The 25,081-nt window shown below is 40.4% G+C and overlaps 1 protein-coding gene across 2 annotated transcripts in view; it reads right to left on the reverse strand.

The window, feature by feature from the left end:
- Positions 1-25,081, reverse strand: part of GLRA1 (glycine receptor alpha 1) — a 106,245-nt gene that overhangs the window by 75,444 nt on the left and 5,720 nt on the right. For both annotated transcript variants that reach the window (XM_002744410.4, XM_002744411.4), the window contains exon 2: positions 743-870. In XM_002744410.4, coding sequence (XP_002744456.1) covers positions 743-870 — 128 coding nt within the window. The remainder of the gene's footprint in view (positions 1-742; positions 871-25,081) is intronic.

Genomic DNA, 25,081 nt, shown 5'->3' on the forward strand with positions numbered 1-25,081 from the left:
GCTGCCCCTGTAGAGGAGCCAGTACCTCTATTTCTTCATAGTCTCTACCACTCCCTATTGTCTTAGTCTTGGTTTGCCTCACTCATTTATCTACTCGACCATGGGAGGGATTTGAAATGATGACTCTGATTTAGACTAAACATTTTCAACGTATTTGTTAGCCCATGGGAAACTGTCAGCTGATGCATTTTTGTTGGGAGCCCTTTATAGAAAGTAAAAGGGAAGCTGCTTGGGGAGAAGCAGGGTGGGCTTGCTCATCATGCCCTCTACTTCTCCTTTGGGGGCACCTGCTGTAAGTCTGAAAGCTCTGGGAAGCATATGCCTAAAGGCTGCTGAAGTATCCAAGCCCATCACTGCACAGATGAAGAATCTGAGGCTCAAAGAAAGGGAGAGGCTCATCATCTAAGCTCAGAGAGTAAGTCTGTGCCTGAGCCCAATCTTGAACCCATTTCTCCACATTCCATGTTTATCCTTCTTCCTATTATACAAGAGGTAGCAGATAGTTTTTAATTCAGATTTGGACTCCTGGAAACCAGAGGTGCTATTAAATTGAATCCTCTGTGGCTTTTTCTGGGCTTGGTGGGAGAGAAGACTGAACTGATTAAGAATGTCTGCCTTGGGTAGAGGAAAGAGTCATGGGATTCATATCGTGTATTTACCATCTGTGTGTAATACCATTCTGCTTGCTGCTGTAATCTGGGAAAGCACTTCCCTGTGGGTCTGGAAGGAATGTTCTCTCTACCTTTAAAATTGGGCCTGATCCTGGCATCATATCCGGAGGTTCTCCCCATTAGCTTATCCAGGAAATCCGAGGGTGACATAGGCTTGGGTGCAGAGCGGGCAGCTTCAGCCTCCTTAGAAGCAGCAAGGCTAAGGAGGAAGAGAGGAAAGCAAAAGGTTACTGACAGCTCTTTCTCTTGGCTGTGATCAGATCCCAGCCTTGTCCAACCCCTGTAGAAACACAAGAGTGCCCTTAGTGGGAGAAACAGGTTATATGGGTCTTTAGTGAGGTAAGGCCCAGGTTAAATTGTTTACCCAGCCCAAATATCAGCCAGCATGGGATCCTGGCAGGCAGCTAAGTGTCTGCTGAGAAGCCACTGACATTTTTAAGGCTTCATCTCTGGGATTTTGAGTAATCACACTTGGCAGCTGGGTCTCCCTGGGAGAGGAGGTTGGACGGTTAGTCTTTTGGTAGACCTTACCCTGTGTTGGGCACCTGTACTCTCATAGGTCCATGGAGCAACACAGACAGAAGGGATGTTATAGATCAAGTAATTTACCATTTCCTCAAGGTTTATCTTCAGAATCAAAGTCACCAATTTTTTAAAAAGTTGCTAAAGTCAGATGCATTCTGGAACACAAATTTTATCAGGCATTTTTACCTCAAGTCTCTTCAGAAGCTTTGACAAGCTTATATGCTTATACTTATGGGATCACCGTCTCAAGAAGCATACACTTCAGAAAATCTCACTTGGGAAACTGAGGCTCAGTTAGCGGAAGGGACTGACAGAGGACCCAGAGTAAATTAGTAGTATCCCACTTCATTGTATCAAGGGTGAGGTGATTTCAAATCAAACTGTGGGGATGCTTCATGATATTTCTGTCACCTCTCCTCCACCCCACACCCATTCAAGTAAGTGGCTTTAGGGATTCTTTCACACCACAGTATGAATTACTAATGCATTAAGAACATGAGCTTCCCTCTGTTGAGCTATTTATTTACTTCTTTTTTAAGTTTGGGGACACATGCACAGAGTACTCAGGTTTGTTTTACACAGGTATGCATGTGCCACGGTGGTCTGCTGCACCTATCAACCCGTTATCTAGGTATTAAGCCCCATTTGCATTACGTATTTGTCCTAATGCTCTATCTCCCCTTGCTCCCCAACTCCGAATAGGCCCTGGTGTGTGATGGTCCCCTCCCTGTGTCCATGTGTTCTCATTGTTCAACTCCCACTTATAAGTGAGAACACATGGTTTTTGGTTTTCTCTTCCTGTGTTAGTTTGCTGAGAATGATGGTTTCCAGCTTCAACCATGTCCCTGCAGAGAACATGAACTCATATTCATCATTTTTTATGGCTGGATAAATATTCCATAGTGTATATGTACCACATTTTCTTTATCCACTCTATCATTAATGGGCATTTGGGTTGGTTCTAAGTCCTTGCTATTGTGAGCAGGGCTGCAATAAATACACGTGTGCACGTGTCTTTATAGTAGAATGATTTATAATCCTTTGGGCATATAATGAGATTGCTGGGCCAAATGGTATTTCTGGTTCTAGATCCTTGAGGAATTGCCACATCAAGCTCTTAAAGCATATAGATTTCAATAAGAGTCAGTGTTGGAGGCTCAAGGGTTGAAGAACACTAATTTGGGTTGCTTTGGGCAATGGAGGTTTGCTGGTACTGAAATTTTTTCCAGGAGATAGATAGCTAGGAGCCATGAGCAGCACTGACATGAGCTTGTGAGGCTGGAATGTTGGAGGAAATGCATAGAGATGTGTGTGTGTGTGTGTGTGTGTGTGTGTGTGTAAGGTGGAAGCTTCTGTCACCTAGTCAAGCAGCACATAATATTCCCCAAGGATTTGTACCCAACCTGTCTTGTTTTTCCTCTCAGCTTCTTTTCTGGTCTCATCAGTTGTAACTGTTTAAGCAATCAGTTAATAATGGATGAGTCTCAAATCTGTCACCACACTAGCCTCTTCCTTAAAACCCCCTTCCTCATTTGCAAACACCTGAGGGACACATTTATCTCAATGTTCTGCTAGTGCCTCAAATATATCCCCCAAACTGAACACTACAGCTTCCTTCCCAAACTTGCTCCTTCAGATCTGTTTCTCCAGATGATGTCAATATACTTCCACTCTCTAGGATTAGAAGCCTCAGAGCCATCCGGTCATCTTGTCTCCTTGCTTCCCCACACCCCCATCCCCCACAAGCTCACTCATCAGGTGCTGATGTAGTTATCTGAGTTTGTGTTTTAAGAGCAGGAATCATGGTGGTTTTATTTATTATTTGTTTGTTTGTTCTTTCATTCCCTGCTGTGTCTACCATGGTGTTTCATACTTAATTGGTGCTCAGTAATTGCACAGTGAATGAATGAATGAATGAATGAATGAATAATGTGCTACTTTAATTAATCAAATATTCTGGCTAGTAAAAAGTGTTCATAAATATTTATACATGGATCAACAATTTTAAAATAATTAGACTATTATACACAGTAATGGAAAATACTGAAAGCAATGTGGTATTGCTTTGAAGATTCAGAAGGTAGTCTAGGAGTATTTAGACACTGTTGCTTAATAATATGAAGATCCTTACTCATATCCTGGGGAGCTAATTTTGATGGACAGGATGAGGAACAAATGCACTAGTTTCTTTGTGTGTGTCTATGGATGTAGGTGAGTTTGTCTGATGTGGGTGGGTTTCTAGGTATGATTGTATATATGTGTTACGTACACAGATGGATGGTTGTGTATGGACGTATGTGGGGATTAGAGTGTGCATGGGGGTGTTTGCAGGTGCATAGAGAATTGGGTCACATAGGTTTGTATGTGCAAAATGTAAATTTCTGTGTTCATGTGTATATACGTTAAGCATGGCATTTAGTATGGGCATTTTGTGTGTATATGTGAGGTGTATGTATAAATGGGATATAGGGTGTGAATGTGTAAAATGCTTCTGTAGATTTATGTCTGTAATGTGCATATTGCATGTGTTTGTTTTTGAAATGTACTGTGAAATATAATACAGAATAGTGTAAAAGAGTGAAAAGAACAGATGATTTGGGATTCATCCTGTCTTAGTCATTTATTAGCTGTGTCACCTTGGAAAAGTTACTTAACCTGTTTGAGCTTTAGTTTTCTTACCTGTCAAGGAATTTTTTTGCACGAGGAATAACTGAGGTAGCACAGTTAAAAATACCTAGGACTGTTCTTAGAACACAGTAAGCACACAATACATTGTTTTTCTCTTGTGGCGTGGTGTGTGTATGTGGGGTGTGTGTGTGTGTGTGTTTGAAGCAGTTCACAGCAGGTCTGAGGCTGCTCCTTGTCTCACACGGCTTTCTGCTGCACCGTGAACCCCACATGGTTGGAAAGCCCTCCCAGGTGCTTCCCATGGCCCACAGTTTTCTCCATTCAGCACCAGACTCATGGCTGCTATGTGACTCTGGTGTGGGCAGAGGGGACCACAGGCATGTAACTAGTGATTTACGACTTTTCTGCTGTTATAATTCACTTCTAGAACCTCTCTGGGAGTGGCAGTTATGACACTTTCATAAGCTCCCGTACTCCCTCCAGCCCCTCCTCTGGGATAATAAGATTTGGGAATGTAGTACTTCCTCCCAGCAGTTCCTGGAGCACAAGCAATTTTTTGCCCTTAGGCCTCTCTCATAAGCCTGAATCCTATTAGGCAGTATAGTGGGAGAATGAATTCGCCCCAAATTATCCCATACCATTTGCTATTAGCATAACATGACATTTAATACCAGAACCCTCCCCAAAGCTGAAGAGTCTTCTGGTTATTCTAACCTGTATGTCTGCAGTAAGGTATTTGCAGTCTGGTCACCCAGCTGCTGGCTCACTTAAAACCTTGGCACTGAGCCGAAGTTGAAGGAATGAAGACTCTGGGGGGTTAAGTAACTGGCCTCAGGTCACACCGCACTTTAAAGAGAGAAGGGATTAGAACTTCAATTTTCCAGTGTGGACTCGTACAAATGCTACAACGTGTGGGAAAGTCATCTGCAAATTGTGAGGAGGATAAAATCATGAGAGTTATGCTATTATTAGTATTTGTTTCTGAAGCTTGTTCTACCCTGTTATATCCAAGCAAATCAAAACATGTGTCTGAATTCTAGCAATCTGTATATACACTGCTCTGAATTTACCACACTTAAAAATGGAGAAGAAATTGTTGTGAAGTACCCAATGATTCTCTGTTTTGTCAAGTGATTCACAGTAGCATATTTTGAGAATCTCCAGTTCAGCCCCTCCTGTATATTCTTTACCAGCTGTTTCCTGGTGTCACTTTCATAATTTTTGCCCTGTTTGTTCACCACCTCTACTATTATTCACTTAATTATTTTCATTAAATTGCCTCTCTTCTTCTAAATTTAGATTTATTTAAAAGGGAACTATGTTTCACTACTCACAAATAGAAATCTAGTATTACTAGCCATAATGGGAGAGAACCATAACAGCAAATACAATGGCAACAAGACAGAAAGATAAGAGTTTACAATTCTAGTGATCTGCTGCTTGCCAATGTTCTGAGCCCAAGGCCTGCACTAAGTTACAAAGAAGTCTAGCAAGTGTTGGACAGGCGTTAGAGGCATATTAGCACCTAACAAGACTTCTGGAGATAATAAAGACTGGAAAAGAATGGGCTCACTAATAATTTATTGTTATTGTGTCAATCACTTAAAATCATCCTCCTCCTTCACTATGCCCTAGGCCAAAAGTTCCCAACTCTTTTCCAAATACAAAGGCTCCATATTAATGCGAAAGTAGTTATGCCTCTCTCCACTTGATAATCCTTGTACATTTCTGTCTATATTTAGATAGTACAATTTGCACAGGATTATTCAACCCCCTCCCACCCTGGTGAATCTGATGTGCCGTGCATCTGTGTAGAGTAAATATGCATTTGGGAGCTCTTTTAGTACCACAATTCCCAGTTAACTTAAGCATTTGCTTATAGACCATGAGCTGCTGGACAGAGGAGCTGGGAATGAATCTGAGAAATGAAACACTCAATTGTTAAAATTTTTTGAACTTATGAAAGTATTTGGAAATGATGCAGTTGTTTTTCAGGGATTACTAAGATATAATGGGTGAATCAGACTCAGTTTAGAAAAATTTGATTAATGGTAATTTTCAGAGAGAGAGTGAGATCTTCTGAGACAAAGTTTTCTTTTCCTTACTGAGAAAGCTTATTACAATAGATGCACTGGCTACACAAAGCATTGGACTATTATACACAGAAATGAAAAATACTGAAAGCAATCTTGTATTGCTTTGAAGATTCAGAAGTTACTCTAGGAATATTTAGACACTCTCATTTAATAATCTGAAGGTCCTTGCTCACATCCTGAAGAGCTAGTTTTGATGGACAGGATGAGGGACAAATGCATTTTACTTTCTTTGTGTGTGTCTATGGATGTAGGTGAGTTTGTGTGATGTGAGTAGGTTTCTAAGTATGATGTATTATGTATGTTATGTATACAAATAGATGGATGTTTATGGATGTATGTGGGGATTAGAGCATGCACTAGATTTTCCACTACTTTCTGGTCAGGGGATTTGACACACTAAGAGACTTTGGTACTTAAAGGACCTCAGAAGTTACTCCTAATGACAGAGGCCATGGAAAGCTCCAGGAATAGAGTTCAATAGTGAGGTTGGAGGCAAAGTTGATATAATAAAGTGGGGGCTGTATGACCTTCAGTGAATCACTTTCCTTGTTGGCTTTTAGTTTTCCCAGTTATACAAGGAGATTAAGATAATCTCTAATGGCCCTTCCAGCCCTCAGCCATCATTTTACGAGTCTATAATGTCTATAATACTCCCTCTTTTTTTTTTTCATGTATCTGGTCTGAGAATCCAGATTTGTCTGGACTTCTTTGGGGGAATGGGCTTTTGTGTCTTGGTTCTTTCTCATCTAGTGTCAAGATGTTTTTCTCCAATAGGCCAACCTCTTGGAGAATCCCAAGTTTTACTTGGAAGAAAAGCCGGATCGATGTTCAGATTCTCATTCTCCAGTTGCAACATCAGTTGAAAATAAGGAATCAATATACAGCTGTCAATCTGAATTACAAATGACCTAGAGTTGGCAGTAAGACTGGGGGAAAACGATTTCAACTACATTTTGCATGGCACCACACCCCCAAGAACCACTCTGGGTTAGCAGAAGTGATCCCCCTGATAGCTTCCATCTCTTCAGTTCACCATGGTTAGAGAAGTCCAGGAGGTCAGGATGGAAAACGGGAAGGAAAGAAAAGTAGGGGGTGGAAGATGGACTAAAAGGCTGAATGTAACCAAGGGAAGGACCCATATGGTTGGAGGAGGAACTTAGATTGAGGACAGGGAGGTGGGAGGCAGGAAGCTGAAGAGGAAGAGAACACTGAAAACGGAGGAGTTTGAGGCCGTTGTTAGCACAGTAATTGAGGAATGCAGTGAGCACAGTGTATCCAATACATTTGATTGGAGGATGAGAAATCTCCAAGAAACTTTGTGGAGAAAATGACTTTTTAAGTAAAACTTGAAGGTTAAGTATGGAGGTGGCCTGGAAAAATACGGGAGGAAGAGTGTTTGGGGTAGGAGGAACAGCAAGTGTAGTTTAAAAGTGAGATACAACTTGGAGAATTGAAAGAAGAGTTTAGTGTATGTATGAAGGAGGGAGGGAGAGAAAGAGAATGGGAAATGATGAGAAATGAGGATGAAATACTTGTGGGTAGGGTCTGTCTTGTTCAGTGCCAGGCATGTAGAAGTCATTAAAAATTTGATTTCACTAGTCTTTGCTGTCTAATTGTTTACTGGCCAGTAGATAGAATAGTTTAGGTACTTAAGCAATTATAAGAGGCTGCCACCCTGCTTAGGTGGCATAATTGGACTGCTACAGTGAAAGGCAGTATTTTGGGGGAAGGTGGAGATTAATCAGAGAAATTGTCTGAGTTTTATTAATTGTAGCCTCTGTGTGCTTTTAGAAAGACCCAACATTTGCCATTTTCAAGTTGTGTTTTTTGGGGATGAAGCTTTCTCCTGCCCCATTGCCTGTGGGCGGTCTTTTTCTAAATGAAAAAGAAATGGTGGGTGGTGAGGAGAGGTGGGTGCCCTGGGCTTCTGGGAAGAGGTGGGACTGAGCTGGGCTGGCACTCTTGGCTTTCTGGGCTAAGCCAGTTTCCCGTCCCTGGCTCTGACCCCAGGGAACTTGGGGCTTGTGCAGCCTGGGCCCTGCTGGTCACCCTCAGCTTTGCCTGGGTTGCATCATTAGGTCGGCATCTGGCTTCCTCCAGCCAGCTGTGCAATTCTGATTTTATTTGATTGCAGCAAGGGGCTTAGACTGACTAGGGAGTGCTTGACATTTTATTACTGTCACTTCATGATCTGCTAAGCACCCCTGGGAACAGAATGTCACAGTTGGCATGCCCTGAGCCCAATTCACCCCCAAATCTTATGGAACGAGACACCCCTCACCCTTCCTGTCCTACCTCCTACAGTTATTACTGCTTCCTATAAGGAAGCACCCTTATCTGAGTAAGAAGCACATATATTTGAACATGATTTTCTTCTTGTAGCAAGGTAAAATCCTGGATTCTTAGAGCTGGGCTAAACCTTAAAATCCCATCTGATTCTCCCTCTCCCCCTAAGGAAGTCTGGTCCTCTAGGGATCCCATATACACTGTAGCATCAATTCCCATGTTTTCCTCTGGATAGCCTTCCATTCACTAACTCTCCTGCCTTATTGTATGTATCACAAAGCAGGGCCACCTAGAGAAAGGTGAATGAGGTACCTAGCAAAATAGAAGGAGGCACTCAATCCCGGGGTCGCATAAATGCCAACCCTGTATTTACAGGGACCAGAGAGTGACCACTTCCTTAAATTTTGTGTCTCACCTGCTTCACCCTAGTACTAGCCCTGCTACCACATCCTAAATCCCCAAGCCTCGTCTACATGGTAGGATTTCCTGTAGATTATCAAATGTATTCTCTCAATGAGGGGGTCTTTACCTCTCACAGTATCCTGCTTTTTTTCAAAAAGCTTGTTTTTCTTGTTTGGTGGCAAGAAACAACATTAATTGACCACCTGCCATTCCTAATGTGCACTGTGAATTGCACATTACATATTTTATCCCCCAAACAGCCAGAGAGGTAGGGATGCCTGTCCCTATTTTACAGGTGAGAAAATTGAGGCTTAATCAGTTTTGTGGCTTGTGACTTGATATGTCCAACTCTGGCATTCCACACTGTATTTGCTTATATTATGTGGATGTTTTCTTTTTTCTCATCTTTCTTCTCTTTACTCCACGTGCATCTGTGAAGGCTGGAGTCATGGCAGCCTGGTCTTTTCTGGTTCAAGCCCAGCTTTCAGCTCTGTAACCTTCCTTTTTCTCAGAATTGGGGCAATCAAGGTGTTATATAGACAAGACCCCGAAAGCATGATTTTCACAAACATCTTTTCAGGTTCTTAACAAACATGGTTTTCATGAAGTACGGAGCCTGGCACATAGTCAGAGCTCATTAAATATTTGTTAAATGGATGATCTATATCTGGAATTCCAGAGGAAGCTTAATTTAGCTGTGCAACATTACTTAGCATCAGTGATATGATTTGACTGGAATCCAAAGAGTCCTAAACTCTGGCCCTGATACACTCAGCCCCTGCGGAAAATATTTAATGTCCTCAGGGAAAATATAAGGCAGAAAAATAAGAGAAAGAAAATCATTTCCTTCAGCAGTATTCACACAAAACGTCTTGGACCACTGGCCTAGGTCAAACCTAGGTTTATTTGTGCATAAACTGCACATTCCTGCTTCCTTATGTCACTATTTATAATTCTACCACAATCATCTCACTTTGCCCCAGCTGTGCCTATATATCTCAGTAGGCAACATTTTTCCATGCCTCTGACCTTCAGTGTTATTCTGCAGTTTGGTCCTATGGTGAAAGAATGCTTGGCTTAAGCCTGGGGGGCATCAAGTGGCCCTCAGGTGAGCTACAGTGTGAAGAATCCAGGGGGATTCTTCAGCGGCTGGAGTGTCGAAGAACTGGCCTATGGGGTTTACTGTTCCTGAGTGAAAGCTCTTAGCAGGCCCTATGTAATCAGCATGCATCCCACGAGTTGAACAGAAGAGCAAATGGCTCTCATTACCTTCAATGCAGCTTCTTTTTTTTTGTTTGTTTGTTTTCTTTTAAATTTCTTTTTTTTTTTTTTTTTAATTTTTTATTGGATTATAGGTTTTGGGGTACATGAGCAGAGCATGCAAGACAGTTGCGTATTCTCACTGGAGAAATGTGTCTTTGCGGAGAATGGAGCCCAGGCTTTTGGACAGAAAGTTTTGGGAAAAAAGATTGCATTAATCAGCAGGAATTGGTCATCTGAGGTTGCAAAGGCCTGGGGATATAGATATTGAGGAGACATAGCAATCAGATAAAAAATGATGAAGACATGATATTAGCTAATGATAGTAATGGCTACTATTCACTGATACTTTATATATTTCACTGTATTTAATCTCTTCTCAATACCATGAAGATGACATCATTATCCCCATTTTACAGATGAGGAAGCTGACACTTTCATTTTCAGAAAATTTAGCTGAGATTTTGCAGTTTGCAAGTGGTATCCCCATGAGACAACTGGTCTCTGAAGCCCATGGTATTATTTACTATAATTTATTGACTCTTCCAAGTGATAGTGATTTGCAGAGTCCCTCTGAGGAGCCTCTCTGGTTCATGATATAAATGTTTCTGTGACTCTTGAATTACAACTGAGAATTTTGGAGCTCTGGGAATTGGAAAGTATAGGTTGGGAACAATGTAATAGATAACCACTTGCACACATGTACCACTTTCAGTTTTTATGGCATTTCTAAATCATCACTACATTTGATCCTCATACCAGCCCCAGGACGACATCTCCATGTCCAGGTGATGACATTCAGGCTCAACTGAAAGGTAGGAGGCCTGCTCAGTCTCAGATGTAGAGCCATCATCTAACTGGAGGGCTCCCGGTCTGGTCGGGGTTTTCTTTTGTTTGACTCTGGTCATTCCCCAGAACCAATCATGGTATGGACAAAACCTTGACTGTTTATTTCATCAATTCTATCACACTTTCTCTGTAGTCAACTTGCCTCTTGTTGTACCCTTTTCTCAGTTCGCTCATCTTGAAAGTACTACCTGCCTTTACCAACTGCAGGTGTTTGAATGGGAAAAGGTCACAGTACTTTTACAGATGCTGAAGAAATAAACTTTCATTTCTCAGGTCAACTTTTTTTATTCATTAGGTAATTTTAGATACTGATAATCTAATTTTAGATAGCATTAGTTTATTTCATTTGTTTAATTACGAAATGTGTATTATACGCCAGAGATTGTATTAGGTGTTAGAGGAGGCTACAAATAAAATAACAGCCAGCCGTTATTGAGGAGTTATAAAGTACTGTACCAGGCATTACACCAAAAATTTTATTTGCAATATTTAATCCCCAAAATAGCCCTTTGGCTTGGGGTATAAGTACCTCTGTTTTTCTGATGAGAAAAGTGGGGTTCATTGAGATTAAATAATTTATCCAGGTTCACCTGACCTTGCAGACTTCTCTCTTAACTATATTGATGATGAACATGCAATAATAACCATTGCTTTCCGAGGGCTCTCAAACTAGTAGAGGAAAACTTATGTTAGAATACATAAGTGCTTTAATATCCATGCCCATTAGAAACAAACATATCACTTTTCCTTTCCAAGTCTATACTAGTTCAAATTCATAGTGAAAAAAAGCCAAGTTGCAATGAAACCATAGGAAATGCATCAACAAAACTATAGTATTTATCCCAGAGAAAACAGAGGTTTCATAGGAGTGGAGCTTGGATGCGTGTGGTCTTCAAGCATCCAAAGACTATGATTTAAAGGAGAATGCTCAGAAAATAAACAGTCCTCACTAGGCACTGAGGAAGAAATGATCTTAAATTGTAGAAAGGGCAATTTGGATTAAAACCTGAAGCTGCTTTTAATAAACTGAGTGACTGGTCTTCAGAAAGTGAGCACTTAACTGTGAGTTGATAGGGTTTAGCTGAAGTGGGTATTTGCATGTAAATGCAGAGTTGTAAGGACGCTCCAGGGCTCTAATAATGCTCTCTAAATAGCCTTTGTTGATTCCCCAGAATCCTCTAAGACAGAGTCAGAGCTGCAGCTATGCTCAGCAGGGTGGAACTTCTTTGTTTCACTCAGCAGGTTCCAAAGACTTGGGCAAGAAGTGAGTAGCAGAGTCATAGAATTAGGAGATTTGGTCATCCTGTGCATAAAAAAATTCATTGATTACCTGCTATAAATTAATAAATGTATATTATATGCCTGCAAGGCAATCATCTCCATTTTATAGATAGGAAAACTGACTCAGAGATTAACTGAGAATAGCAAAGGCTACTACCAATGACCAAATACTTTCTAGGTGCCATCCACAGTTAAGAACTGTTCCATACAGGCTTTCTAATCTTCCCAACGACTTTATGAAACATCAAGCATTTTCTTTTCTACTTTTCAGATGAGAAAACTGAGACTTGGCGAGATTGACTGACTTGATCAAGGTGACTTAGCGGCAGAACTGATACATAAATCTAACTGAGGCGAAATTTTGGCATAAGTTTTGGAGCAGCTGTTCAAATCTGCTACAACAGCTCACTCAATTCAAATATTCATGGTTTTAAGTTTCTACTCTGCTGTGGTTTAGTATAAGCTCCTAGAAGGAATATTTACTTAGGAGAATCCAGGAAGAATATCAGTGACACCCTGTGGGACTTAATGAGATGGAGGGAAGAGTGATGGATTATGAGGAAACAGCAAGGCTCTGTGGCCAATGCCCTTTACCCCTTCAGGATAAAGGATCTCTAGGGTCCTTGCTGAGGTTTTCTTCTCTTGGGATTTCTGTCCTTTTTACCCTATGCCTTCAAGATCCTCCAGCATGTCACAACATTCTAAAGCACAGGGGGACCAAAGTGGGCCTGAGTTCCACTGCTTTCTGTGAGGCTTGTTGTCTGTCTCAGAGGCAAAGAGAAGCTGTGGATGTGGAGTCAGAGATTCCGGGTTTGATTTCTACCCATTGCAATTCTTCCTTGTATGAGCTTGGGCAAGTCCTTTACTGCATGTAAGCATCAGCTTCCTCATCCATAGAGTGTAGATAGCTCCTGCTCTAACTTTGATTTATTATTTAAAATCATGAGAAGGAAAGCATAAGAACTTGTTTTTTTGGCTGAAACAGGGCATGCTCCAGGGTTAAGCACATGAACTCTGGCATCAAATCCAGGCTCTGCCTTTTATTAGCTGTGTGGTCTTGGACAAGCTATTGTCCAAGTATGGTCTTACTTATTCTGTCTAAATCTTTGTTTCTGCATCTGAAAAATGAGGATGATAGTAGTTGTTGGTCATACGGTCGTTCTAAGGAATAGGTATTCTATTACAGTGCTTACTTTGGTGCATGGCAGTGTAAATGTTCAGTACAATTTTGATTGATTCAAAAAGAGTTGGTGGATCTAGGCTTTGTGATGGGGGATGAATATATGAACTTCCAGAGGCCACCTACTCTGATCCTAGAAGGGGACCACAGCAATTTCAGGTAGTTCTTCCACTATGCTTTTAGCACTTTATCTGTTAAGTAGTAAATTAATAGCATTACTTTGGTGTTTCAATCAATAGGATTAAGATGATCTGATGGTAACGGAGTAGTAATTGCTGCTGCACAGATGGAAAATGTCCAGTGGCAAAAACTATTTTTCACAAGTTGGCTGGTTGCCTTCAGACCAGATTCTTTCAACCCTTAAAAAAAAATAACATTTTACTCTGATGATTAAAGCAAAAAATGCACATTGGAAAAATACAATGAGGCTCAAGGAAAAAAATTAAAACCCATCTGGAAGTCCCATCATCTAGATATCTACTTGTTAACATATTTCTACATTTCTTCTAGGTATTTTTTTCCTCTACAGATTATAATCAGTGTTGTTTCCTTTTTTTTTTTTGACTGAAGATTCTAAACGAGCATTTTCTATTGCTATTAAACCTTTAGAAACACAATTTTAAATGGCTGCATATGCCAGCCACGCACTGCCATATGCAGTCATTTAAAATTAGTATTCATTTTGCTATGCCACAATTGATGGACATTTATATTATTTTAAATTTTTAGCTATTATAAATTATGCTAGAAAAACCCCTTTGGTCACAAACCTCTGATCATGTCCTAGAAGCAAAATTGCTGAGTCAAAGCTAGAAATATTTCTGAGGTAGAAAGGCCATACCAGAGTAAAGGAGTCCCTCCCAACCCCCAGGACCAGCAACTTGGCTCTCACCGAAAATTAATTCCTCATAAGGCAGTGTGCTAGAGGCAAGGGCTGGAGGCAACGGTGAGTAAGTGACTGCTTCCACCTTTTCCCTTTTCCTCCACTGACTCACGTTGCCCGTGAAATTGTGGACACTGGGACGTGCTGGAGGGGAGAAGGAGAGCTCTTAGTGACAGATTGTTCAGAAGCCCAATGTCGCTTCGTGCATTGCATTTCCTTTTCTGTTAAATTGCCCTGCATATGTCTTCTGCCTGCATCATATTCATTTTTTTAAATCTCTGAAAGTACTTACATTTTGTAAGCATTCCCTAAATACTCAAAATGAGGGGTAGGATAACATGGTGAACTCAAATGTGATTATGCTGTTTGTTAGCCGGTTCTGATTTATTAGCTGTGTGATCTTAGGCAAGTCACTTCATACCTTCAAATCTGTTTCCTTATCAGTAAAATAAGGGTGATAATAGGATGCTTTCTAGAATTGCTGGGCAAAGTAAGAAAATACATGTCAAGTGAGAACTGCAGTGCCAGGCACAGAGAAGCCACCTACTATGTTAGCAATTATTACAAATAAACATAAGGTTCAAATAATATGCAGTAAAATCCTATGCCAGCCTAAGCTTAACCTAATAATTCTTAAGACCTTCAGAAAAATATAAAGACTGAAAGAGTCAGGAATGCAGGAAATACCGGATGTGCGCTGTACTTCAAATCTTGGCTACTTTATTATATTTAGTTGTAGGTCCTGCATTTTAAGAGGGACATTAACAGGCTGGAGCAGGTCCAAAAGGGAACAATTGGGCTGGTAAACAAACTTGAAATTGACCTGTAAGGAATAATTAAAGACTCTGTGGGTGTTTGGCTCAGAGAAGCCTTAGGCAGAAGAGATCAGTCCATTGGGCTGTTGGGAAAAGAGGGACCCAACTTAATCAAATAATGTTCTTGAGTATTTTTATTTTCCAGACACTGAGCTTTGCAAATATTTATTTCTCTAAAGCACTGTATGAGGTACGTATTTTTGTTCCTATTGTACAGATGATGCAACAAGCACAGAGGCAGAAGTGACTTGGTTGAAAGTTACGTGGTTAATAGGGGGAAGGGTAGGAATGGAGCCAGGTCTTTCTGATTCCACAGTTTGAGTACCTTCTACAGCCCGCTGACCAGGGAAGGCCTGTAGGACTTTTAAAGAGTAAGGTGGCTGCCTGACAGATGTGAGGAAAGAATATTTAGACCATTAGAGGCATCCAACAAAGGAATAAGCTGCCTAAGTAGATAATGAGTTTCTTGTCACTGGAAGTATTCAAGGAGAGGCTGAACTACTGCTCAGTACCATGCTGTAAGAATGATAGCTGAGGAGTGGGCTGGAACTGTGCCTTTATTACTTATTTGGGTGTTCTTAAAAGTTGGTTAACTTCTCTGAGCCTGTTTCTTTATCTGTAAACTGAGAATATGGTCTAATTTTAGAAGACATACAAAAGAAATACAGATAAATTGTTTAGCCAAGAAGCTGGTATACAGAAGTTGCTCTTTATATGTTAAGTGAAGAATTATCTCCGATCTTTTTGCATCTGTGGCTCTCATTTATTTGGTGACACTGTCCACTCACTATTGACTTTGGACAAATCTATTTCCCTCTGGCCACAGTTCCTCCCTGGGAATTGAAGGAATTGGGACGTATAATTCTTTCCATCTCTAATTTATTTTTTGTCATGAGTAGGAGTATTTTATGAAATCGCACAGTGAATTGGGTAGGGCTCCAGTCACCCTGATGAGGGTATGTACCATCCATCACATTGTTCTGAGCACCCAATTCTATAATATAATTCTAGCCTTCCATTTTCCAGTGGCATTTGCTTCCAGCACAAGGACTTCTGTGGGAAAACCAACTTCCATTTGTTCAGAAAATTCTTCTAAATACACCAAATAGTTTCAGCCTCTAGGCTGGTTTTTACTTAGAGAAAACATAGTAGCACGGCCCTGGTTTGGGTGTCTCCAAATGTCTTTCTTTCCTACCTGGTACAGGTTGTCTTCTATTAAGGTGGGCTCTATGTTTGATTGAATGTCCATGTCCTCTAGCATCCTCTTTATTAAAAAAATTATTTTTCCAGCTTTTCAAAAGTAGCATATATGATTGTAAAACATTCAAGTATTATAGGAATATTTAAAGCGGAAAATAAAAGTTCCCCATGGTCTCATTCTCAAGAGATAATAACAACTATAAACAGTTTTCAGTCCATTTCTGTAGAATTTTTTCCCCATATGAGAACATTAATACATAAAAAAGATAAAAATGGGATCCTACTCTACAGATTGTTTTACTATTTGCCTTCCCTTCTCTCTCCTTTCCTTATAGTCATTCATCCTGGCCATTTTTGACTTTTCTGCATGGAATGAGGCTGCCTGCCCATGGTACTAACTGGCCATGGGACTTTGAATGAATCATTTTTTCCTCTCAAGGTTTCAGTTCCTTAACTATAAGAAGAAACAGTCTGCTCCAAGCTGCCCATCTTATGTCTTATAAGGCTTAAGTGAGATAATGGACATGTATGAAAGTGTAGGCACCCTGACAGTGGACTCGATAGTAGACTGTTCTTTGGCACACTCTTCTGCTTTATTGGGTTTATTGCACTTACTAGGTCTTGCAATTCTATAGTTTCCCAATTTGTTTATTTGTTTGTATCCCCCCATTAGAAGTTAAGGTGTGTTAGAGCAGGGACCATGACTCTTCTGTTCATCAGTGTATCTATCCGCAGAACTTAGAACAACTGCTGCTTATCATAGAAATTAATAAATATTTTTTGGATGTTGAACATATTATCCACTCTCAAATGGGCTTCTAAGTGATAGAAAGCCCACTGGGAGAGAATAGGACAGAGCAGAACTGGGCTGTGTCAACCTAACAGGGTGGATGCCTAGCCTACCCAGTGGCCTTGAGCTCAACATCATTCAGCTTAACTGTTATGTAAGCCTTTTTCCTTTGTTTGCCTCACTCTCCTGATACTCTTTGCCTACCTGGTAAATTAGTCATTCTTTATGGCCCAGTTTAATTGTCCTGAGTCCTGTGAAGTGTCTTTAATTTATACAGTCTCCCACCCCCAGACAGAGTTAATCAGGCTCTTTTGTCTGTTTGTACAATACTTTGCACCTATCCTGCTTTAATTATACTAAGAGTGGTTTTCCTGTTTTGTCCAATTGCTGTGTGCTATATACAATGCCAACTATCTATATGCCCTCTCCCTTCTAATACTATGGTAATCTGTCAGGAAGGGATAATTATCATTCCTGTTTAACAGATGAGGAAAACTGAGGCTTAGCAATTTTAGAAACAAACTTGCTCCAAGGCATACACAGAACAAGTGGTGTAACTAGGATTTCAGGATATATATGATTGATTCCTAAGCCAGAGTTTTTTAGACTTCTGGGTCTTCAATAAGCCAACTTAATTTAAGAATTAGGCAATGACAGCTGGAATGACCCATAGTCTTTACATAGTTCCATCTCATTTTGGGCATGGAAAAGCTGAGACTAGTTACAAAGTTAGAGCAGTATTTGCAGGGAGAAAAAAATCTTGCTCTAATATCTAGGCTGTCAGATTTTGAGGCAGCATGGAGCATTACATCTTTTGCTGGGCCGTATCACTTTCTTTTTTCAGTCGGTATAGCTTTTTACATTCCAAGGCGTATTCAATAAACTTATTCAAGCACCCTCTCTCTGGGCATGATGCAATCTTTTACTTGGATTCTGTGAAGACTGTTTTTTTTTTTCTCTACTATATGTTTTAGGTCACATTGAGGAAACTACCTTTAACTGAGGAAAGTCCAAGCCCTCTTCACATTTAAAATTATTTTAGAAAGTTTGCCTTGTCTTATGGAAGGGGCTTCTCTGCAGGACTTGGTGATGGTAAAGACCAACCTTGTCTGCAATGGCTCAGATATTTTGAGAGGCCCAGAGTTTGGACATGCACTGTAAGACAGCAAGGGTAAGGCTGAGCAAGCAACTCACTGCAACAGCTACAGAGCCAGGGCTACGCGGCCATATCTAGCTCACACTCTCACTGTGACTCATTTCTTGGAGCAGAAAGGGGTCATGGTGTGATACAGCAGTGCTTTAGGGTTGGTTGGTTGGAATCTTTCAGGTCCTGGGCTTCTGCAGAGCCAATAGCAGGAGGATGGGAGCAGGCATGTGGGGATAAAGCAATTCGATTTAACAAACACTGAGTGTCTGTCTGATATACATGAACCCCTGGGGTGATATTATCTATGAGTGGGTAGCGGAGTAAGCTGAAAACCCTGGAAAGCACCAGGAGATGTTTCCCTTTTCTTCCTGTTTGCTTTTCACATGCATCAAGAAATTCATTAAACTCTAATCTTTGAGGGGCTTACAGTGCAACAGGAAAGCTAGATGGGCACCCAAATGTATGTAAGGTCACTTTAAACAAACTGAGTGCTAAGGATAATGCCTATATTTCCAAGAGGATTTAGGAAGGAGAGTCAGTGCCCAGCCGAGGCTAAGCATAGAGGCAATCCAGCAACAATTCGTGGAGGAAGTGATGCTAGACATGGGTCTTAAGGCATGGACAGCATCTCAGAGAGAAGAGAAAATCATCATTTGTTAAGGATTGTGCTCTGCTAGGAAAATGTATTTGAAGTGGGACTTCATGAATCTATCAGTGAAGCTGTTATCTTCAGTCTTTAAGATGAGGAACTTGAGGCTCAGAAAGACTGAGCAAACTGCCAAGACCATACAGGAAGGAAGTAACATAGGCAGGATTCAAAATGAGATGAGTGTGAACCTAGAGCTGGTTGATGTGTCTTTTAAGGCAGAGTGAGGGGGGAGCTTTTCCGGATTCATGGAGAGTATAGAGGGCAGCGTGAGCTAAAATACAAAGGTGAGACTTATGGACGTACTGCTTATGGACAATGGGAAATCCATTTTGGGTTGGAATTCAGTTTGTGTGAGATAAAGGAGTTGGAAATAGCAGTGAGGGCTGTGTGTGGCAAGCTAAGAGTTTCGTATTGCATTTTCAAGAGAAGGGCAGCACAACTGCAAAAATAAGTGAGGTAGATCCGTATGCACACTGATGAGGTATTGCTGAGTGACAAAAGGGAAGTTGCAGAACATGGTGTTTAGAATAATCCCATTTTTGTAAAACAGAAGGAGCTTCTTACAGTAGCACAGTAGCTAAAGGCTCTCTGAAGCCACACTTCCTGGATTCCAATCCCTCACTGACACTTCCAAGCAGGGTGATCCTAGGAAAACAATTTAACCTCATCTGTACAATGAAATGAATAATAGTGTATGATTTATAGGATTGTTCTCAAGGTTACATGGGTTGAGTTCTATCCAGCTTTAGAAAGGTGTTAGGCTCATAGGAAGCACTCATGTTTTTGTTATTATTATGTTGTTAAAATCATTTAGGAGGACGAATATCAAACCATTAAGTGATTTATCCTAGGAAGTAAGATTTATGTGTATTTCAGTTTCAAGCATGCTTTTTAATATTTTACAACAAATGCATATTTATAATGTTAAAAACAAAATAAAGGAAAACAAAATGACAAACCAGCAGGTCTATTTTAAGAGCTGATATTAAGAGACTTTATTTCTATTGTATTCTTTTTCCCTAGTAGCAACAGGGCTGGTAGGGACACATTGGAAAATGTCTCTGTTGTCACTCAGAGAGCTATTGGAAACAGGGGTCTGAGACCCCATTGTCTGGATTTCCCACAGCTATGTCAGGTGTGATGCTGATGGCTATTAAGGAGGGCTGGCCCTTTCTGCTCCCCCTGACTCGTCTGGACTGGATGTGGTTTTCTGGCCTAGAGATGTTGTGAGAAACCTACTTTGAAGGTCTTCTTTGGGAGTGGCAAATCTGGGTCGTGTGGTGAGACCTTTTAGTGCTTGAGGTTGAGCACATATAGAAAATAAGGGAGACAGGATTTTCCTGTGTTTCTGGGGGTTAGAGAATGCAATTAAAAATGTCTTTTGTCTGAGTATAAGGACTAAGATTGAAAAAAATTCTGTTCCTGGGCCAGAAATTATGCTGCCCTTATTCCTGACCTCCTGACTCAGTCAGAAATTCTCTCCCACAATCCCAGACGAGTTTCTCAATGAAATGATCTTGGTTACAAGGCAGGTGGGTCAAAGAAGAAAGAACCCTCAGTAGTTGTCTGTCTCTACCCCTTGACAGAGCTCTAATCACACACCTTATGATGGGGGTGGGAGCTAGTGCAATTTCTCTTTTATGTCAAGGATAGAGAGCTCATATCTGCTTATAGATGCATGTTAATAACTTTTCAACTATCCAGAACCACCTGCAAGAGATTAGCTCTTGATTTTCTAGAGAGGTAAATTCATATCTTTCATCTCTCTCATCCAGTTTAGTCTCCTCTTTCCTCCTTCCTAGTTCATTCTTAGAGTAATAGTGGCAGGGTAATGGTGAAAGCAGTGTTTTTTACAGTCACACCCAATTTTGAATCCTAGCTCTGCCTTTTACTAGTTGTCTTACCTTGGGCAAGTTACATAGCCTCTTTACATATCAGTTTTGTCACCTGTAAAGTGGAGATAAGAATAGTATTTTTATAATAGAACATAATAGTATTTTTTTTAGAATTATGAGATGGGATATCTGACATTGTTAGCATAGTGTCTAGCATTCAATAAACAGTAAATACTAATGATTATTTTTAATAAGTTGTTGAAGTTGGGGCTGAGATGGGGCATCATGAAGGAAGGCAGAAAGAAGGCTCAGGAAGAAAGGAATATCTGTTTGCAGTATCTATCAACATATAAGATGGATTTGCTCTGTGCCCCAGCAATTCCGTTTCTTGTTCTTATTATCTACCTGGAGAAATACCACGTGTTCATAAAGATGTAGGTACACTGTAATTATTGCAGCACTCATTGCAGTGGGAAAATTAGAAAAAGTATAAGTGTTCACCAATAGGGGATGGCTATTGAAAACAATGGCACATCCATAACATAAAATGCTCTGCAGTGGTTAAAAGAATGAAGTAGAACCGTATGCTTCAACAAGTAAGGCTTCTCAAGACATGTTAATATGTGAACAAAACAAATTTCAAATTATATAGACAATAGAATTCCATGGAATAATTGTATATTTCAAGATGTATACACTTGTGTATAAAATGTATATGTTATATATATATATGTGAATTAAAAAATTATCAAGAAGGATAACAGTTGAAAGGGACCTTGAAGTCTTTATCAAAGGGGATCTCAGGCTTAGGTGTAGTATTAGAATTTCTGAAAAAGATAATGTATGCATACATTGTAAAATTAAACATCATCAAGAACAGAGAAATAAATGTCTATCTGGCCAAGAGTAGGAAGAATAATACTGTGTCAAACCCAAGGCCTGATGAAAATTTCTCAGCTCTTTTTTTCTAGGTTTCTTTTCATCCCTGTTATCCATGGGTGGAGGGAGAGGGTTATTAGGCTGATAGCTGTACCTGCTCAAAGGGGCTTCATGAATATATTTCTAACTGTCTGTCTCTAAATATCAGTATGGTGAGCGAGAAGCAAGGAGATCTGTATTTGAATCCTGGTTTTACTCTGAGAATAATAGCATGGTCACCTGCTGTTACCAAAAGGCAAACCACCTTTTTTCTTTAAGTCTCAGTTTTCTCAGCTCTAAAATGGGGATACTAACCATTGTCCTGTATCTAATTTTTAAGGTGATAGGGCAGCTCATATGGGATTATGGATATAAAACGTGCTATAACCTGTAAAGTGCTTTTTATAGGACAGTACTGCAAATTTGCCTGGCAGCCAGTGTTGCAGCAGCCTTGCCGCATTCCTGTGGAGCTGGAGAATGTTGCAGAACTGAGCACACAGCAATAAACACGCAGCTCTCAAAAGGCTGAAGATCATAGCAGTTGCTCTATTTGGTGTATAAAATACTAATGTAATTTGTGGAAAGGCTGACAGGTTAAAGGAATAGAGAAAAAGGAAGAACATGGCCCTGAGGTCACACAGGTGGTAGAATGTGGCAGTGGTCTCTGAACATCTGAGGGTCCTAAGCAAGCCTCTAGCTATGCAAGGTTGAGAGTACAATGTACACAGGAAGACTGGTAAGCGAGATCATTTTTGGAGAAAGAAACCATAAACCCTCTCCTTCTGACCTTCTTGATTCACCTCCTTTATCAATCCTGACACTCTCATTGCTGTGTCCCAGGGCCAGGATTTAAAATCTATTGCCTGGGTGCCCCCTTTCTTTATCTAGCATCACATAGAATTCACAGCTGTGTGAATGAGAGCTTTTGGTGCACCAGGACTTCAGAGACCAGGCCACCATTTGGGGATAGGGATAGCTCCCTGAGAAACCCTCTTGAAGGGTGAGTGTGTTTATGAGAAAGAACAGAGTGTAAGAGGATTGAAGGAAAGAAAGTGCGGTGGCAGAGTTAGGGTGTATGTGTCATCTCTATAGATGACATGTAGGGGAGTAAGTTTGGGGACTACGTATAGCTTTGGAAGCTCTGTCACCCACTCTATAAACTTGAGGAAGTTATCCCCTCTACATCTGCAAAATAAAAGGGTTGATCTATGTCAGGGGTGCTCAGTCAGAATGATCTAGAGCCTTGCTGTGCAAACCTTTGGGTCAAGGAAGCAACAGGATCAATCTTCTGGGAGCTTTAGAAATGCAGACACTCAGGTCTAACCCAGACCTCCTGAGTCAGAGTCTGCATCGTAGGAGATACTCAGGTAATTCTACACGCTGAAGTCTGAAGCGTGGAATTAGAGTCTTGTTGACATTATGGGTTTCTGGGTCCTCACTCTGAGAGATTCTGTTTCAGTAGTTTGACATGATCTTGAGAATCTGTATTTTATTTAATTTAATTCTTAAAACCATTTTATTCAGGTGTATTCACATACAAAATGCTGTACACATTTAGGAGTTGATGACTTTAGAGACAAGTATATATACACATGAAACTGTCACCACAATCTATGCCATAAGCCTATCCATCACCCCAAAAGTTTCCTCTTGCTCTTTTGTTTATTGTTATTATTGTTGTTATTTACAGTAAGAATACTTAATATAAGATCTATCCTCTTAACAGATTTTTGGGAATCTGTCTTTTTGGCAAGCCCCTTACAGCTGACTTTAACAGCCATTGAATTCTAGAGCTAAGAATCCTTCCTACCCCAAGATTCCATGTTTCTGTTGATACTCAAGACACTCTGAAAGAAAGTGTGATTCTCTGGGGATAAACAGGTGGAAGAGTTGAGAAAGTACTTGTGAGAAAGGGAGCAGGGTCTTGTTCTCCTTGTGCCTCTGAGTTGCCCAGAATATGAGGCAAGAGATCATGCTGCCCAGAGCTGCTGCCCATTTCACGGCTGGGATTAATGATTGTTGGCAGCTCCCTGTTAAGACGGTAAACTAATTTAGCTACGGACACTGAAAAACAGCCCAATTCAAAGGCAGAGAGTGGTAATCTAATTGCACTGAATTAGCCTCGGGAGACTCAGACAATTTCAACTTCAGAAAACCACAAAGGGATCCTTTGTCAGGAGTTTCAAAAGCTTTGGGGGCCTCAGCACCTCTCATAAGAACTTGCATTACAAACCATAGGCACTGTGTGGATTAGCCCTCTCTCCAGCATCTCTGGGCATTGTTTCCTTCTAATGTACTTTCCAAATGAATTTGCTGGCTGGCTGTATGGTGTTTTCATTTTGTGTGTTAGGCTTTACAGGGAGTTGGTTCATGGAGACAGCTGGAGTTCGAGGCTGAGAGGCCGTCAGTCCTGTGAACACCATTGGCGGCTGTGGCCTTGTCCGTGGACAAGTGCATTTTCTGGTAGTTTTTTCTGGCTTATTCTGAGGCTCTTCTCATTTCTTAAAATCAGGCTTTTATATAACCAAGGTGATTTCCTTTTAATAATTCTTTGTTGCATGGTGTTTGTATGTTCATTGTCCAATTTATTAATTATCCAATCCATTTTTAAGAAGAAAAAGATCCTAGTTAGTGGCTTTCATGTCATGATTCGAAGAGCTTACAAAGATTAGGTGGCAATTTGGGAATCAGGAAAGGAGGGAATATAGAATTGCAAATTACAAATCTCAATTTGTAAAAGAAGCTTGAATTTCTTCTAAGTCTTGCCTGGGAGGTGGACATCCAGTCTCTGCATAGTTCCACTAACAGGCACCATCACTACCATTAAGGCAGCCCACAGTACCATTTGAAAGAGCTACCAGAAAGTTCTGGCTTTCATTGAGTCAGAATTTGTATGTGTGCAAAAAAAAAAAAAAAATCTATGAATTTACTCCGATTCTTCTCTTGGAGCTATATAGAATAAATCAAACCTAATGTTTCCCAATTTGGGGTCCCTGGGTACATAGGAGATTCATGAAATAATAATGAGGACTCAGAGTGCATTTTAAACATTTCAAAGGCTCTAACAAATTGCATATTTACTTCTGACAAAGCTCTCTGGATTAACTAGAAAGAATCACATATCTTTACTTTTGTTTTTTCTTAGGTCAGCTCAGTGTGGCGACATTGCTCACCCCATGGTATTTAGTATTTCTGGCAGTTACATATACCTTTGATTAATAAAGATGGGAAAAACATGTTAATGATGAATGGTATCTGGTAAACAATTTATTTTTTAAAAAACATAGGCTTTATGAGGTGAAAAAAGAACCAAACAGAATCATTGATAAAAAGTATAGAAATGTTTGGTCTCTTTCTCATACTATTCCTCAGATCTGTGAGTATAGTGATCAGGCATCATGTTTTCTCATCATAATAAACATTCCCTGAAGAAACTGACATGTTTATAGGATCTGTCAATAATTGTGTCCATGTCAGAATAAACTCTTTAAAAAGTGAATTGCCTAGTAAGGCCCTCAATTCTTTCAGACCTTTGAGCCTGACTATACCTCGGTATGACTATACCTCTATGTGGCTATACTGCAATAGCTGTAACCAAAGCTGTGCTATCATGGAAGAGATCAGGAGAATATATCCTAAACTGGCACAGCTCAAAGGGGTTTTAGA

This window comes from Callithrix jacchus, chromosome 2, assembly GCF_049354715.1.
Source record: "Callithrix jacchus isolate 240 chromosome 2, calJac240_pri, whole genome shotgun sequence".
NCBI lineage: Eukaryota > Metazoa > Chordata > Mammalia > Primates > Cebidae > Callithrix > Callithrix jacchus.